Here is a 19,696-nt window from a genome sequence, read left to right as displayed (position 1 = left end):
AGAGAGAGAGAGAGAGAGAGAGAGAGAGAGAGAGAGAGAGAGAGAGAGAGAGAGAGAGAGCACCCGAGCTAGACAGCTTATGGGGAATATTGTTGTGTTTTAGACCAACATTGTGGGGAAAAACGGTGCTTATGGGGATTCCCGTCGTTCCCCACAAATCGCTCCCCCATATATTCGTAATCAGCGTGAGCGAATCTTTAATAAAAAAAAGGAAAGTAGAAAAATGCTATTTTTATACCATTTCAACACTCTCATATTATCACACGACCATGAAATGGAGGTGTAGGAATCATGGGAAATTTCTACTCGGAATGCTTCTAAGTTGTAGCATTAACACGTCATGATTTTGGCGCGAAAATATTCGGCGGAGTCCTGAGCAGGCTAGGGTATTGCGAGGAAAGCAGAACAAGCAAGGTACGTTATTTCTCTCCGATTTATGAGGAAAACATCAAATGAAAGTATTAAATGTAAGACATGGCGAAACCATTACATTGTGTGGACTCGAAATGTGAATGCAAGATTTTTTTCTTTGACACTGACGGAATTGATGTTGCAAAATCATTTGCCGATGAATTTTCTTTGAGTGAATACCAAAATGGATTTTTGATAACATTTAAACAGCATATTGATTTCGAATTGTAATGCTGTCTTTACAAGATCACAAACTATTTCACATTGTTTACGGAATGACGGAAATGCAGATTTTTGTACCAGCAGCGATGAAATATATCTTGCCTTGACCTATGGGCTAGGGTTAGTAAACAGTTAATCAGGTACAGTAGATTCTACTAATATAAATGCAATGTCCTCAGATCCTGAAAGCTAGCGCTGTATAAAAGTGTAATAATCAGGTCGGGGAAAACCACAAATTTGCGTATAATACGCCAACTGGCCTATTATACGCTAATTGGGGTATGGATTTGTTACGAGTGTTAGTACGGCGGCGATTATTACATCAAGTTTCTAAGTAGCCAATGCTTCAATTAAACATCTTTCAGCAAAATATTATTTATTTTGTCATAAATTAATGCGACTTTGATAAAAAAAAATGAAAAAGGTGAGTTTAAATTGATTTGAGCTATTTTTAGTAACAAATCCATACATGAATCACAGGTGCCTGACTCGTTTTATAAAATAATAACATATAGAGTACATATAAGTCTCATTTATATGTACTGTATATGTTATTATTTTATAAAACGAGTCGGGCACCTGTGCCTGAATTTGGCGTATAATAGGCCAATAGGCCAGTTTCACAATCGCAAAATGTAAAGAGTTATTTCCCCTGAATTTCGCGAAAACGAGGCTCAGCCTGCTGACAAGTTGACAGTCACGCTTCAACAAGACGTCGTTGTTTACAGCACAACAATACATATCGCATTAACTGACTGTGTTGGGAATCGTAAGGTATAACCAATTGGCAGACATAATCACTCACATTACACAAGCCATATTACTGTTCAGTCCCTTTTTAAAATAATCAGAGATCATGAGATCATCCAGACCAGCAACCGCCTATCCATGGGCATGGGCCAGTCGTTACTGCATCAGACGTCAACATATGACCGCGTGTTGATCATGTAGGCTATATCAAGAGATCATTATTTGAGGTAAGTTAACTACATTAATACAAATAAGAAAAATAAAGCTGCTTGAAATTCGATCTTCCGTTTAGATTTGCATTAGTAATATTAATTGTTGCTGATCTTGGCGATGTGAGATAGGCCTAAACATCGGTCCTACAACCCATGGCCTGTAACATCATGTCTCGCGCACTGCGGTACTGCCTACTTCTGGGAATGAATATGTTGTTTTTAATTAAAATGTGATGTTACAGACGGGTTAATTAAGAGTTTTACAGTCTATTGTATTTTTAAACAATCCACATATTGAGGCCAGAGTATTTTGATTTTTTTAAAAAATGAAAAACTACTGTACAGCAGTTGGTCAACGCTGTGGTTCTGTCTGATTTTTTACTATTATTACTCACGACAGGTCAATGAATGCCAACACATAGAATAAAATTTCATGTTTTATTATTACAAATGAGAAAATCATACATTGGTATGCTTACATCTCTCTAGTACTGTATGTGACTTGTCCAACCACAAGGGTATGTATACTTCTATATGTATATGAGGTCTTATTCTACCTGATTACATAGGTGGATATTGCGACAGCCTATCAAAAAATTCCTGCCATGTATGTACCTCTAATATTATTGGAGTAGGGTTTGTATTGAATGTTTATGATGAAATGACCACCCAAATATCTTATGTCTACTACATGTACTTCTGAAATACCACCCAACCAGGAATTCAGGAAAAAAAAATCTACATACCATTATTACAGAGAAAAGTTTGCCAGCCAGCTACATGATACTAAAACGCATAGTGCACGTGAATCTGATAAAAATTATTCATATCTGGTACACATGTGCAGCATTGTTAAAAGCGTAAACCCCTACCTGAGCGTAGAGTGCTGTTCGATAGGGTAAAAGTAAATAAAATTCATCCTAAAAATATCAGCCAATCAAAAACATTTTAACTATAAATCCAGACGGTATTCCCCAAGAAGAATAACTGATGTAACAGTCTAGCAGATCAATGGATCCGAAGATCACACACATATACATATACCTTCTGGTTTATTACGCACAACATGAAAGTGTTCTAAACCGAATCCTTTAAAAAAAAATTTACTCAAGTTTCAAACACATGAACATTTTCTGAAAATTAGGTAACATAACTTATAGAAAGGCATCATAGAATCATTGAAATGAAAGATATAGTCAACAATGAAAACATATTCATTTACAATACACTTTTAAAATAAATCCACTCAAAAGAAAATGTTATTCATTTAAATTGTGTTATGAAATCTCTCTGAAAATGTATGACTTACAGCATGGTGATGATAATTATGAATACAACTGTATTTGCTAGTGTCTAATTAAAAAGATCTGTAATCTATCCTGATCATTATATTTCTTATTATCATACTAATACATATGCAATTTTTGTTTATTTGTAAATAAATCTGTCCCCACTGGGGTTCGAACTAGCAACCCTTAATAAATAGAATGTACAGGGTGCCTTACTCACCTTGTGACTAGATGAAATTGCCCTTTAGACAAGTGTTAGCATGTTCATTTCTGATCGAATTTTAATCGAAAGCTTGCTACAGTGTAATTTGAACCCCAAGGGGACAGATTTTTTTTCACTATTCCTTCCTACAACAGAATGTGATGTATAAGACCTGTTTTATTTTTTTTCAGTATCATCAATATTATGACCAGTCAGGTGGTCTCCACAGGCAGGGAATGCTGTGTTGCTTCATGTTTCAACAAGGAATATCAGGTGGATGGCACAAAGTCACAAATACATTTCTTCCACATTCCAAAGGTCGTTCTCCAAACTAGAAAACTTAAGGATGAATGGTGTAACCTAATTAAACGCAGAGATGGGAAAGATAATTTTCATATGACTGAGTCCACTGTTATTTGTTCTGAGCATTTTAATAAGGAAAGGGATATCAAAATTTCTATTGGTACAAAGAGATGGAATCTTCTTCCTGGTGTTCGACCTACAGTGTTTAGCTGGACCAAGCAAGTGACTCGACGAAAGCCACCAATAAACAGGATTCCGTTTAAGGTCATTGATGAAAACGAAAGTACTGGCTATGGGGACACCACTCACCATCCAAGTGGTGGCACTTTGTCGGAACATCATGAAGAGGTAATTGATTATGTTCAATTAATTGTACTTGTTTAAAAAAGTGAGTTTAAGATGTTGAGAACCAATCATTTTTTGTAATTTGTTATTTACACACAAAAATTAAGGAAAACAGATAAATAAAAATGAAAAATCATAAAACTTAAATTGTGGGGAAAAAATCTAATACAAAAATGTACATTTGTACATGTGTGATTTTTGAGTTTATAATTTTTGACCAATGAATTCAACTGATTTGTTACCATTTTAAACATTCATTGGGATATCATAAATAATCTTTATGTTAAAAGGTCGCTGCACTTGTACATATATTGTAAAAATGTATTAGACGAGACTTTTACATATTCACAGGAATCTGGTGTTGGCATTCAGACTGAACCGATGTTGACTGTTGACACGGGAACACAGACAGAATAGTTAGACTCTGGGGATCACAGATATTCAGCTGATATGTGTGGGGGAGTTAGTACCAATATTCAAGCTTTAGATGATGAAGTGAACATTCTTAAGGAAAAACTTGAGGAAAGTAACCTTGTTATAGAACAATTAAGTATACAACTGAGTGAATTTGAGATCAACCAGTTTTCATATGAAAAAATCAAGGAAGACTCCAAAGCTATGCAGTTTTATACTGGATTTCAGAACAAGGGAATATTTGAATCTGTTTTCCTTTATCTTGAAAAAAAGGCAGAAAAATTACAGTATTGGAGAGGTCAAAGTGAGGTTTCTGAAACAAAACTGTACCAGTCCAAAGGCAGTAAACCTGGACAGAAAAGAAAGCTGAGTTTGAAAGAAGAATTTTTCATTGTTTTATTACGTCTGAAAGTTGGACTGTTTGTGCGGGATATTTCTGAACGTTTTAACATTTCACAGGGTCAGTTCTCCAAAGTATTTACAACCTGGGTTAACTTTCTCTATCACGAGCTTCCAATCATGTTCCCTTTTCCATCCAGAGAGCTCATTAGAGAAAATCTACCAGATTCTTTCAAACCATATCCCTCAACTAGAATCATCTTAGATTGCACAGAAGTATTTGTCGAAGTGCCATCAGCAATGCTAGCACAATCGGAGACGTGGTCTAACTACAAACATCACAATACGTACAAAGTACTTGTAGGTGTAAGTCCCAACGGAGTTGTCACGTTTGTATCGGAACTATGGGGTGGTAGAGTTTCTGACAAAATGATTACCAAAGAAAGTGGGGTGCTGGACTTGCTGGAGTCTGGGGACAATGTTATGGCAGACAGGGGCTTCGAGATTGCTGACATTCTTCCTGCTGGAGTAGCTCTGAATATTCCGCCATTCAAGGGAAATAGGAAGCAGCTTTCAGCAAAGGAAGTGGACGACACTATGAATATTGCTGCTGTTCGAATCCATGTTGAGCGTGCAATAGGCAGGATTAAGAACTACCATATTTTAGATGGAGTGTTGCCATTAAGTTTGAAGCATATTAGTAGCCAGATGTTTTTGGTTGTAGCATACTTGACCAATTTCTTACCACCATTAGTGCCCCCTGGAAAATCTTAATTTGCATTTACAAACAGGATTGGAATTTAGATGTTGAATTTGCTTGATATTACCAGATAATGTCCTGTAAACTGTAAAGTATCTTGAACTTACAAATATCTGGAAGTTATAAATTGTATAGTTTATGATGTTAATAACTATTTTGTATTCTCTTTTTGTGCATGTTAAGAAAAAAGAATACAAATTCAGTTGCCAAGGCAAATTATATATGTTTAACTATATGGGTTTCCTGTTCCAACATTTTCAGAGCATTTAAGTAAATAGGCAAAATAATCTAATATCATGAATGATTATATATGCATTGCTATATATTGTGCTGATTCATTGAATTTGTCAGAAACAGAAATGCTTTTCTTATCTCAATTTAATAATCAATGATACAGGTATTTGTATGGTTATTGGTTAACGATGGATTGAAAGTACATTTATATATGTATATATTGTAGGCAATTTCAAAAGTAATTTTTTGCAAGTCATTTAAACATTTCAACCTTTTCATGGTTATGATTCTGAACTTGGATTGTGATTGTTTTATTTACAAAGTTATTCACTCTAGTGATTTAGATAATACTGTGGCACTTTTACACTAATGTGTTTTAAACATTATCCTTTATAGAAATAGATTTGCCTAAAAAAATAATAGATTGTAATTTTTTTTAAACCAATCAGTGTTAGAACCAATTATGAATAGACGAATGACATTGAACGGATACCCACCACTAATTTCTGCTTGATATATATTTCTATGTGATGAGATAGCAGGGGTCGATTCATACAAGAGTTAAAACCAAAAAGTTCAATATGATCATGATAGTTAATAGCTAGTGACTTGCTTTCAAATTATTCCAATTTGGGTGAAGGGTTAAACCTCTCTGGACTCTCCGTGTTAATAACTCGGGAATAAATGCCCACTTGTAAAAGAAATCTAGTGATGGGAGGTATGTTCTGTACCATTTTTCCTCATCAAATTCAATTCTTTCAGTAAAAATGTCCTGTTCAGGTCCAAACCAAACCACAAAATCAACAAACTCCATTTTTGTCACAAATAGCTGGCCCTGGATTTGAATATAGTAATTATGATTTGTTTTCAGTTTGATCTTTCCAGATTCATCTTCTTCTAAATAGAATGTTTTTGTTTTGCAAGCCTCTTTAGCAGACTTACCACGTTGACTAAGAGGGCACTTGCATTCCAGTCCTCCATAGGTTCCTTTGCTACCGATGACTATTCCATCAAGACTTGCACCATAACCAGGTCTCTCTTTTGACATAAAGATGCCAGACTTTTGAACCTTAACATGTTCTTTTTCATCACAAATTAGTTTGATGTACATAGCGATTGCATCTTCTTCATGATCTTTTCCATATTGAAGATATTTTGAGGACGGATTATCATACAACATAGATTTTAGCAGTCCATTAGGATTTTTTGAACATTTTACAATCCTTCCGAAGTTTGATGCGGTCATTTTACATTCATGTAGTTCTTTCCATAGATCATTTTCTGCCTGTAGTTTTGTATGGATTTCAATATCATTGATAAGTTCATGTGTAATTGTTTCATTTTCTACAATATGTGTTACATATCTGGCTACAAAATCTTCATCTATTGCAACATCATCAGATATATTATAGTTTTCTTTAACGACAGAAATGTTAGACATAATATTAGGTAACACATCAACTTCATTGTTACAAAGGTCCTGCTCAGTTTCAATAGACACATCCTCGACAACATCTAAACTTTCAATAGAGTCAACAAAATCAACTTCTTCAGACACATGCATACTGGTATGTAATTCAGCCGGTTCTTTGTGAAATAGAAAGTACCCGGAAGATGGAGCACACTCTGTAATGTTTTTGTACAAAATGTCTAGGTCATTAACATCAGCTGTGCGGTGTTGTGGAGCCCTTGGGTCGAATATGCTACTTTGGTTATATACTTTCTTGGATGAATCTATTCCAAACTGTATTTTTTCAATATTGATGTTTTTTACAGGTTTAGGAGGTACAGACAAATTTCTTGGAACTATCCAGCCATTCAGTTTACTGGTACATGATACTTTGCTTGGGTTAGTGTGTAATCCACTGGTATAAAAGCTGTTAACAGCAAAAAGTACTCCTCCTATGTGGTTGCATTTGCCTTGTCCAAGAATACCTAGCCTGTGGGTAAAGAATAATTGTTATAAACATTTCAGTTAAATAACTTGTAGCTGTATATATTTTTCTGCTGTGTTGCAGTATATATCAATTCATATTGTAGATATGACTAGACAGCACATAATAAATGTGATCTTAAAACTATGAACCTGACTTATGCTTACATTTACTTTACAACTGGTTAACAATATTTGCCATTTACTAATAAATATGGTTTTGGTAAATTGATGTGTCGGAGACACAGCTGATGTATAATTTTGTTTTAGATATATTTTCTTGTCAACTTACCCTGCTGGGCAATCACAAGCTGCAAACTTCACGTCACCAGTACTGTGAAACACTAACATAACTCTGTATTTGGTATGCTTCATGGAAGCAAGAACCTTTGCCTTAGTCCAAACATAACCATGTCCTGACGCAACCTCGACATTTGAGACATGTCCCTCCATAAAAAACTGATATGACTTTAACTTCTTGTAGCATGATCCTCTCATTACTTCCTCGTCATATTTAAATGTCCTAACTACGAGATAATTATGAAGTTGGTGAAAATTAAATTCGACCATTTTCCTCAGGTCTCCGCTCCATATACGATCTTTTGCTGATATTTGCAATTGCTCGTAGGAAATTTCTTTCTCTACGTCAAGCTCCCTAAATGGGTCAATACCGGCGGTAGAGTCAGATACATCACTGGCATCTATATCAGCGGTATTTAACTTTATTTTAAGAGAAATACATCTCGCTATTAGAGCAGATTTGTTCCCTGTTACATTCTCATCGTTGTATTTTAAAATCTCTTTCAACTCGGCAACCTTCAGCTTGTTTAAATCTTCCGTGTTGTTCAACTTGAAATTCAAAGCCGACATTGTTGACATTGGAGACGGACACGGAAGTGTTTTTCAGCAGGCTGAGCCTCGTTTTCAGAAATATTCAAGGGAAATAACTCTAAATTGTAGTCGATTGCGGGGATTGTGAAAGGGGTCTATTGGCGTATTACACGCAAATTTGTGGTTTCCCCCGACCTGATAATGTACTACTGTAGGCATTGTTACATAATTAACGAGTGGCTCAATGATTAGTATTAAAAAACAAAAGGTTTAAATTTATCTGATAACAGTGTAGCGGCTCTAGACCGGGTTGATAGTCGGCGACCAGATAGCTCAATTGGTTGAGCGTCCGTCTAGAGTTCTGAAGGTCCCGGGTTTGAACCCGGTCTAGCCGTACATTTTTCCTCTCCTGTAATTACAACAGGGCTAACTAATTAAATTTTACATTTAAAGAGAAATCTTGTGATATCAATATGGTATTAAATATATGTAACATGTTAGATTTAACATAATACCATGGTGTGTATTTATGCAAAATTTAAAAGATGATGGTATATATTTTTATTATACATTTTTTTTTAAATAAACTTGACTTGGGATGAGGATTTGCCACTTGATTACTGACAAGAACAAGAAATTTTATTCCATTTGCCTAGATTTTTACATGTTACTCATTGTTAGAGGATGATCTAAATACGCAAATTGAAACACAATACCATGCCATTAGAGACTTGGACAAGTATTTTTTCCTGGCATTTGAAGTTGTAAAAGAACGTCGGATCGTGCATGATTGCTTAATATTCATGATTTCCGAGAGGCCGTAATTATAGTCTAAAAATTTTCAAGATATCACAATGCCGTTGGTGGGCACCAATATGCAATACCACATGAATATTAGTTTTAAAATTCCATAGGCTCGTTTTCAATAAATAAATTACATGTAACTGTGAGGCAGTGATATATATCAACCAACATAGTGATTCATACATAAGTATTTTTCAGTCCATCACGTGTACCTATCAAATGGCAAGCTTCAGCATAGATTTTCATTGTTCATTATATATATAACTTTGGAATTACATTTTCGGGAAAAATGTTTACGATAGAGAATTGTATATCGAGGCTCAAGTTCATGTATCGTCTGATGAAAACCCAGCTGTTCTACAACAGAATAGGGCAATAAATCAGTTTTAATAAACACAGATATAGACCTGGTCACAGTGAAGATGCTTCTTATTTGTTTTTCAATCTAAACGCAACTGCAGAACTGACTAACCTGACTGGATATAAAGGAATATTTTGTTTCGTTCCAAAGATCGACTTAAGAGTGACTTAAAGTGCACCACGTTTCCATTTTAGATAGGATTACATATGACAGTAGATGTAGTGCAGTGGCTTGACGTTGTATAAAACTTAAATACGTTTCTGCACATGAATGTATGTTAAATACGCTGTTTATTTCCCATTTTTGTTGTCAGGTCCAGGTTTAATTGGAAATAATGCCACGCTTCTGACATACGCTTCATATTCACCACCATTGTATAAGTCGCAGTCAGCTAGACGCTTGATAATTACGTAACTATGCAGACATTACAAGCGTCTGATTGACCAAGACTAGCATAAATGACATTGAGTAATTTTTAGAATCAAACCAAAATATAAGTATACAAACTGAAAACCGAACCGACAACATTGAACTGTGGTTTATTGGTTTTAAACCAAATTAACTGTCGCACCCCTAGAAATAACCACAGTATATGTACCTATGGTATTATGACTAGAGATTACGACGTGTATTCATAATTTTTCAACACTGCCAAAATTTCTTGTCCCCTTTCACCTCTTGTATAGATCTATGATAATACAATGTAGACAAGTATGCATACATTTAATACTTGTATTTTCTTTACTCACAGAACATGGGACGAAGCAAAAAAAAACCCAAGCCTTACAGAAAACAATCTGAATCAAATCAGCCTAAAGGTACCAGTCATACATTTACTAATCTTGATTTTTCATTTATGTGGAATAGAGTGAAGACATAATTTTTATATAACTATATAGTTTACTTATTTATTTTTGTTACTGTCCGCCGTACACCGCCTGTAAACTTTTCACATTTTTAACTTCTTCTCAAGTTCTACCAGTGCGCTACAGTCGCCATCTTGAAATACACATTTCAAACTCCTTCTGAGTATCATTCTTTTTTTTATTTCAGATGGATCCTGTATATTTGTGAAGCTTGACAAGGGAGTGTGGTGGCCAGGATATGCCTCGGAGGGAAAAGGCTACTTCTATGATGAAGATGAATATAAGTACGTTATCGCATTCCTTTTTATAGTTATTAGTTTTGAAGTCTGAAGTGACCCTTTTTTAAATTGCCTTAGAACGAATGCAGAAAACATTTTTAATATTCATTGTTGTAGCCCTCCTGTTGAATTGAGACTTGATGAGGTTACATATATATAGCTGATACAATCATGCTTAACACCTATCACATATAGCTATCTGTGATTTATTGACAAAGCAGGAAAGGTGAGACATATAATTACGCGTAACTCTTGTTTACTCTTGCAGGTTTTCGTTTGTTTCATCATTTTGTTTTAGAGTACAGTTAACATCTTGAATTTGTGAGAAAAATTGCTATAGTTTATGTTAGGAAATCATAGGCCCTATATGGGCTGATGGATTTGACCAAAAGGTTCAAATTAACAGAATAATTTCAAAATCAGTAGACTGCTAAAGCTCATGGACTTATTGTTTTATTTTACAGCATAACCCTCAACAAATCTAATTGGAAATATACAGTCAGTGATGAACAGCTGAGGAAATCACTAGGTATTAATTTGTTATAAATTAATCTGTTTTCATAAATCAAAGAGTAAGGCGGGTGCAGATCTTGGAAAATTCTTGAACATTAATGAAAGTCTTGAAAAACCCCTTAAAGATAATTGAAAATCTTGTTATGCTTTGTTATGTAGTATTTATCCATATTGCTTTTTCTTTGAAAAAAATAAAAATAAAATTAAGAAATAACATTACAAAAACATGAGGTAAACATGTAATTTATACAGATTGTATGACAGTTAATTACTATCACAATAATTCCTTAAAAATATCTCTCGATATAGAAACATTTCAAGCTTTACTATTCAAGTGATGATGTAATTGTATAGCATTTATAAGTACAAAATGGTGCTTGAATTTGGTTGACAATATTTTGAAAACTCCTTAAATTCTGTTTGAAGCCTTAATGTAAGAGCTTAACTTAATTGACCTTTCCAGAATGAGATGTTTTACTTGTTTTGTTTTTTATATTCCCATGTGATGTTATGAGAATCAATTATATTTTAACAGACAAACTGAAAGGTAGAAATAAAAGGAAATTTTTTGATGATTTGGAAGCAACAAAGTCAAAGGTTAGTTTTTATAAAAATTGTCCATGCATTTATAAGGTAATACTTGGCAACACCATGAATTTGAATGTTTTGTATATTTATTTAGTAAGAGTATCACATTTTGATTTTCTGAATGAGTTTAAAAGTGACATTGTATGCACCAAAAATCACTGTATATAGCTCTGCTCCCACGCATTGGTATTTATACATGTGATTTCCATATATGTATGCACTTTCACAGATAGAAGAATGGGACAATAAAAATTAGGGCTGTAAAAATACACTGCGGTGCACCGAAAACTATGATAAATTTCTTAGGTTTGGTACACTTTTCATTTTTCGGTATTTTTGTTTGAGTCAGTTTGGTCTGATCTGGTCCATTTTTTAGTATGGATCCAATTTTTGCCGGAAATAATATTTCATGTAATGTAAAATTTGATAGGCTCTCGTGATAAATGCCGTCAAGTAACAAACATGCGTCCTTGTACAATAAGTACATGTATAGTGATATGAAACTTGGCGGGGGTGAAACTAAATTCCCTCAAACACCTTTTTTCCAGACTGCAAATCCCTGTCAATATACCAAAATAATATGCGTCGCCGATGCCATCAAATATGGTGACTCATTTAAAATTTTTATCGCGAGTAGATATCGTGGTATATACATTGTAGTATCATGGCATAAGTATATCATAACAGCCTTAATAAATATGTGTTACAAAACTGCAACTAATATTAGTGAATATTTTATGAAGAGTCTGAACACACTAATAAGGCAAAAAAATATTATTCTTTTGACAATAATGTCCAGGTTCCTGTTAAAATGTACATAGAGCACCCTACGTCCTGTTATGGTTTTAAAAAAAGGTTGTTTGAATGTAATTGAAAAGGTGATTGTTAGTTTAATATAGTGGTTACTGGCCTGATATATACATGCATTTTCCTTTTATGTATTTTCCGCACATCCATGTCTTTAAAAAATGCTACCAATTCATATCTACAGAAAGGCAGTGGAATGACAGGACATGCTGATGGACAAGAAGAGATAGTAGATGATAACATTGATGAACAAGAAAGGCTTGAAGAGAATAGCAAGGTAGATGATGACCAAGAGAAGATATTGGAGGATGGACAGATGAAGGACGATGACCAAGAGAAGATAGTGAAGGATGGACAGATGAAGGACGATGACCACGAGAAGATAGTGAAGGATGGACAGATGATGGATGATGACCAAGAGAAGATTGTGAAGGATGGACAGATGATGGATGATGACCACGAGAAGATTGTGAAGGATGGACAGATGATGGATGATGACCAAGAGAAGATTGTGAAGGATGGACAGATGAAGGACGATGACCAAGAGAAGATTGTAAAGGATGGACAAATGGTGGATGATGACCAAGAGAAGATTGTGAAGGATGGACAGATGATGGGTGATGACCAAGAGAAGATTGTGAAGGATGGACAGATGAAGGAAGATGACCAAGAGAAGATAGTGGATGATGGACAGATGATTGATGATGACCAAGAGAAGATTGTGAAGGCTGGACAGATGATTGACGATGACCAAGAGAAGATTGTGAAGGATGGACAGATGAAGGACGATGACCAAGAGAAGATTGTGAAGGATGGACAGATGATGGATGATGACCAAGAGAAGATTGTGAAGGATGGAAAGATGATGGATGATGACCAAGAGAAGATTGTGAAGGATGGAAAGATGATGGATGATGACCAAGAGAAGATTGTGAAGGATGGACAGATGATGGATGATGACCAAGAGAAGATTGTGATGGATGGACAGATGAAGGACGATGACCAAGAGATGTTGGATGATGAACTAGAAAGGAGATCAGATGATGAACTAGAAAGAATATCAAATGATGAACTAGAATGGAGATCAGATGATGAACTAGAAAGAATATCAAATGATGAACTAGAATGGAGATCAGATGATGAACTAGAAAGCATAACACTAACAGATGGTCATGATGGAAACATGAGTTTCAGATATGATGGAAACATGGTCATGCTGAAGGAAAACAGAGAAGCCTTTAGTGGTTGGTATCTTTTTCATTACTTATACTACTGGTAAAGGGTGTGGATAGGGTAGGGTTGGTAGTTTGGTAAAATTATACATGTTTTATCTATCAGATATGTATTAAAGTTAAGATACCCTACAGGATATTGTTTTATTATTGTACTTAGGGAAAGCTAACTTGCAGTTTTGGTCAGCAATGTTTTTGGAAGTTATTCAAGAAAGAATTTCTTTTAAAAGACTTTCATTTGGTGCTCACACTCTCATCTGCATGTTGGAAAAAATGACATCATTTTATGCTTAAAGAAAATATTTAATTATTTGCCGTTACATTTAAATTATTCAATTATTCCAATTATGTACATATCATTTCTAGTAGTTTGATGCTATGATGAATGTTACATTATTCTTCTTTCACACAGCTGTTAAAGAAAAGCCGGATCTGGAGCAAGTAATGGATTCTTGCAGCGAGGACAGCAACTGCTCGCTGATTTGGCCCATATTGGTATGTATTAAGTTGTCTCCATGACTTGAAAAGAAATGAATTTAATCCAGTACAGCTTTTCCCGTAAAAAGTTTAATTACTCCCTGCCTAGGTCACAGCTGTTCACATTTACATATATGATTAACACTTGAGTCTTTTATCATCCATTGTGTAGCACTGCAGATGCTTAGCATAGATACTTGATAAAACACATACCTACATTTAGAAGTAAAGATAGGATTTTCTACTAGTTCCTTTATAAAATCACAATATCCCAGTGATATTGCCATATAAATTGTATGTATAGTGTAAGTGTACCCCATTTAAAATACCACATTTAAAGTGCCTTTAACATATAACCTAGTTAACCCGAATAACCGATTAATGGATATTTTATGATTTGTTATTATGTGCATTACAGAGTGTTAGTCTGAGAAAGACCAGAATCTTAAAGAGATGGCAAACCAATGAGTGAGTATATTGTTTATGGGTGTGCATCACATGTTATGAATGTATTAACAGAAGAAGGTTCCCGTTGATTTACATGGTCAAAGTTCAAGGTCACATCACGGGTACATGTGATTTGCGCTGGGATTTTAATGATTATATAATTGTGCATGCAGCTTTAACAAAAAATATCAATGATTGAATGATTTCGCACATGATATCAAACCATGCACCAAACTTATTTTTAAAACAAAAATTCTTTTGATGTTATATACAAATACATTTATTTTGTAGCTCACATAAAGACAGTGATAGTAGTGTTCATGACTATGATTCTGACAGCAGAGACCCTTCTTATAAGCCACAGAAGCCTGATAGACTTGATGATGGGTATGTATACATGCAATGAACAAAAATATGTAAACCTTGCATGAAATGGTCACATAAAATTACAAATGGATGTTTATACCATTTACACAATCAGCATAATTATTTGTCAGAGATTTCATAAACTCCTGCAAATAACTTGCATTCATGTTGTTAATAATTGTCAAGTGCAGTTTTAGACTTCAAATTTTTGTGTAAAATTTTGGCTTCATGCATTTCAATAGATATTTTACACAATTCAAATTTAAGATGCTGTATTCGTTTCCTTGACCAATTTATATCTCAAACTGTGAAACACATTTTTCCTGTCAGGATCAAGAATCAAAATGTCAACTTTATGATGAATATCAAGATTTCTCTCTGGCAAGTTTGTGAGGAATATTACCTTAAACTTTCTCTCTGGCAAGTTTGTGAGGAATATTAATATTACCTTAGAACTTTCTCTCTGACAAGTTTGTGAGGACTACATTTTTTTTTGTATTACCTTAAACTTTCTGTCTGGCAAGTTTGTGAGGAATATTACCTTAAACTTTCTCTCTGTCAAGTTTGTGAGGAATATTACCTTAAACTTTCTCTCTGTCAAGTTTGTGAGGAATATTACCTTAAACTTTCTCTCTGTCAAGTTTGTGAGGAATATTACCTTAAACTTTCTCTCTGTCAAGTTTGTGAGAAATATCAGATTATCAAGCATTCTCTCATCTACAACCTATTTTTTCTGTCAAATTTGTGAAGAAAATCAAGCTTACTCTTACCAAGATTGGTTGAAAAATCAGGTCAGGCCTGATGTGGATTCTTTAATCTGATATGAAATATTTTAATTTCTCTCTGAATTTATGGGGAACAAAATTATTGAAATCATTGTCATTGAAATGTTTGCAAATTGTCATTAAAATGTTTGAAATTAATATGATTAAGTGGAATCTAGAACAAGTTTTAGATTGAGATATGGAGTTTCCTTCTGGTGGATTTGCTTGTTTTGGAAATGATTTTCAATTTAGTGAAATCCTTGCCTTCTGTGGTGATAAGAACATGGATGTATTGGATCTACAGATATGTGGATCAAATTTCATTTTGTTTTATAATTTTTCTGAAATGTTGTGCTGCAAGCAATTTTGCTCTTCTGAAAGGTTCAGTGGGATATTCTACACAATTACTTCTTTGCTGTTATTTTAACTTTGTTTGATCTATCTGAACATAACATGGACTGGAGAATGGATAATGTTATGATAGTATTTGTGGACTATAAAGCCAATTCATGTATTTGTAATTTCAACACCAAAACAGGATCATCAAACATTTAAAAATCTTTGTGATACAAGGTACATATATACAAGTAGCATATACTAAAACTGAGATATTAACTACACATTGAATGAAAACAATTTGGTCCTGGTGTGGAAGTAATTAAGATATTATTATGTATTTGAATTGTTAAGCAGTTAGCTAGAATAAGTAAAGATATACATTTTGAATCTTAATCAAATCATAAGAAGGCAGCTGTTATCCAGATGATCTGTGATTTAATTAGCATGTTATGATAATGCTGCACATCTAAGTAATACTGACGGTATTATTTGTTTTTGAAAATACCATTTCTTTCAAATGTTTTAGGTTAGGAATGTAGTCTGAACCCATCATATTTTCATGTTCCTGTATAGTCACAACATGAACATGGCAGTTTCTTGTATAAGGCATAGCTTTAGCAATGTAGACATTTGTTCAGAAAATGTAAATATTTTCTCATTCAGAATTTTATTGATATCCTAATATAAATGATATAAAAACATGCACATCCTATTATGATTTTGGTCTCGCCTTCGACAATAGTCGCGGAAAGTGAAACATAAGGTCACCGTGTTACTTTTACGACGGTGACAGCAACAACGGCCACATCAGTATTTGCGTAAATTAAAGTCTACTTTAAACAGTGTTATTGCCATCCATTTGAATCGAAACTTGGTGAGGTTACTGATACTATAATATTGGATGAACACAACAATTTGTCATTGTTATAAGAATCAAAGTCGCTATATGGCATACTGCATACTGCACATGTTCTTCCCTGTCTAACCCTTCATTATTGAAAAAATAAGATCAATTCCATGCTATAGAAACATTACAACTTGTTTCTTCTTAAACAAAAACAGTTTTAATACATTTCAGTGAGACAGATGCAAGTGACCACAATGATTCCAGTGCATTGACCATCACCAAGAAAAGAAAGGTATCAATTGAGTCAAACCTGTCTTACGAACCCCTGTTTATATCGACTTACTGTCTAATGCAACCAAATACCTTCAAAGTTTGTATCCCCCTACACTACAGAAACCCTGTATTCAGCCACTAAATCCAGATCACAACAACTTAATGCCCTTAACCTCTAGGTTTCATGTTTAAGATTATTTGGGGCAGTTAGTTGCCAGATACTGAATGTAGGTCGCGATCGGTGTTTTCACTCCGGGTATTCCGGCTTTCATTCAACTACAAAACCTGGCGTACGTTACATTAACTTGTGTTTAAGGTGACCAGCAGTCCTATTTGACCTTTATGATGGTTCCCTTGACTAATGACTCCATTAAACATGGCACCTGGGTCAATAATATTTGAGTCTTTGTATTTTTCATAAAACAAATATAGTATGATCACTTTCACCAAAATTTTGAAACCATTCAGTAGCAATAAGTTATTTAATAATTGACTGTGACCGATGGACTTCTTGCTCATTTTACCATTAAAATGTATTTGTGCAATATGTATACAAAATGTACTTATATACTTATTCAACAGTTGCATTAAGTAATTATTTGATACACTGAGAATTGAATAACACCCACATATTGTGGTATAAAATGTATTTTTATGACCCCGCAATAGATCAGCAAATGCATATTTTCATATACCGATGTATATTTTGTTTTAATTTCAGAGCCTTCACTGGAAAAAGAAAGAAAGAAAAAAAACAGGGTGCCCTGGACCAAAGCTGACACTGAAATCCTTAAGCGCATATTTCATCCATGTATTACATCAAATAAGCCTCCAACAAAAAATGATGTTTTATTAGGGACAAGGAAAAACACTTATGTGAAAACAATGTTCGAAAAAAGAGGCTGGAAGTGTATTAAGTATTACGTTTGGAGCCTGACACAGCAGCATCAGAAAAAAAAGATGAAGCTTTTGCAAGCATCTTCTTTGCGGAACTAAATCTATGTTATGTTCGTCAAGAAATGTTTTGATTCCAATAATGAAGAGTGTGCCGTTTTTGGTGTTTTACTTTACTTTTATTTACTTGTGACGACGAAATGACTCGGTTGAATTAATTCCATTTCTTGGAAGAACCTAGGATAGAATTATCTACGTACATTTGTTTTGCATCCAATGATGCACTGTATATGTACTTATATCAGCAAATGTTAATTGGTGCTCTGAATGAGTTAGACATTTAGTACATACAATTTTCTCCTCACAAAATATAAATAATTTTCTTGCGAATTCCCTTTGAACATTTAGCTTGAATCCTTATGTCTCCATCACCGTCAGTCTTTGCCTTTGTGGCAAAATCCTCAATGTTTATTCTAAGGCTTCTTCTGTTTCTTAATGATAATTCCATTCACTCTCCAAAATAACTCATCTTAATTTGATCCAGGGAAATACCTGTGTTTGACATTTAAGTGGCAATGCAAGATATACAAGCGAATGTTTATTACCACTATTTTTCATTAAAAAAGATAAAATTAGGACCTGTTTCATTTGTATGGATGATTTTAAATATATATAATCAATGTCATCAAGGTCATATATTGGAATAAGAAATCCTGACCTTTTACATAGTACTATGGAAGTATTAGAGAACTCTCAATGATAACAAATCTCAGATATAGTGCAGAGGAAAATGTGAAATGTTACATTGTATGCGTTTATTTAATGCAATATTGCATTCAATATTAGTATGATGCCATGTTATTTTCAACTTACTACATTTCATGTTTAAGCCTAAGGCTATTTGGATATTTATACCCTTCGATGCAAAACAATGCAATGTTTGATATCTTTTGAAGACTGAGAGATTTGTTTTTTTGAATTTCAGTTATTGTTTAATTTGGTATTGAAGATAAAAAATGTTCACTGTTGATTTGATTGCGATCTTTACAGCTAGTGCTAGCTATCTAGTAGTTATTATTTGTTTTTGTGTGAATAAATCCATTGTATCAATCACATCTGTTGAGTTGATGGATTCAGCAGGTGCTTGTGGGGAACAACTTAGTATCTCTCTGTGAAGAGGGTTTATGATGAATACATTCTCACTGATAAGTGCTTGTGGGGAACAACTTAGTATCTCTCTGTGAAGAGGGTTTATGAGGAATACATTTTCACTGATAAGTGTTTGTGGGGAACAACTTGGTATCTCTCTGTGAAGAGGGTTTATGAGGAATACATTCTCACTGATAAGTGTTTGTGGGGAACAACTTAGTATCTCTCTGTGAAGAGGGTTTATGAGGAATACATTCTCACTGATAAGTGTTTGTGGGGAACATCTTGGTATCTCTGTGAAGAGGGTTTATGAGGAATACATTCTCACTGATAAGTGCTTGTGGGGAACAACTTAGTATCTCTCTGTGAAGAGGGTTTATGAGGAATACATTCTCACTGATAAGTGTTTGTGGGGAACATCATGGTATCTCTCTGTGAAGAGGGTT

General features: G+C 34.3%; 3 protein-coding genes across 3 annotated transcripts; all 3 read left to right on the top strand.

The window, feature by feature from the left end:
• The first annotated feature begins 24 nt into the window (after positions 1-24).
• LOC117334811 (titin homolog) lies at positions 25-19,453 on the top strand. Its single transcript, XM_033894621.1, has 12 exons — positions 25-414; positions 10,162-10,228; positions 10,464-10,560; positions 11,019-11,083; positions 11,603-11,664; positions 12,647-13,351; positions 13,451-13,706; positions 14,107-14,189; positions 14,590-14,639; positions 14,910-15,005; positions 17,166-17,226; positions 17,929-19,453. The coding sequence occupies exons 2-12, from the start codon at positions 10,165-10,167 to the stop codon at positions 18,061-18,063; spliced, it is 1,674 nt and encodes a 557-aa protein (XP_033750512.1). The 5' UTR covers positions 25-414; positions 10,162-10,164; the 3' UTR covers positions 18,064-19,453.
• On the top strand, positions 3,133-4,151 carry LOC117334813. The gene is made up of 2 exons (XM_033894623.1): positions 3,133-3,737; positions 4,086-4,151. The coding sequence occupies exons 1-2, from the start codon at positions 3,291-3,293 to the stop codon at positions 4,149-4,151; spliced, it is 513 nt and encodes a 170-aa protein (XP_033750514.1). The 5' UTR covers positions 3,133-3,290.
• LOC117334812 lies at positions 4,185-5,261 on the top strand. The gene has a single exon (XM_033894622.1). The coding sequence runs from the start codon at positions 4,185-4,187 to the stop codon at positions 5,259-5,261; it is 1,077 nt and encodes a 358-aa protein (XP_033750513.1).
• Positions 19,454-19,696: the final 243 nt, after the last annotated feature.

Source organism: Pecten maximus, chromosome 9, assembly GCF_902652985.1.
Source record: "Pecten maximus chromosome 9, xPecMax1.1, whole genome shotgun sequence".
In the NCBI taxonomy this organism is placed as follows: domain Eukaryota; kingdom Metazoa; phylum Mollusca; class Bivalvia; order Pectinida; family Pectinidae; genus Pecten; species Pecten maximus.
Note: the sequence above shows the minus strand (reverse complement) of the source record. Positions and strands in the feature narration are given on the sequence as shown.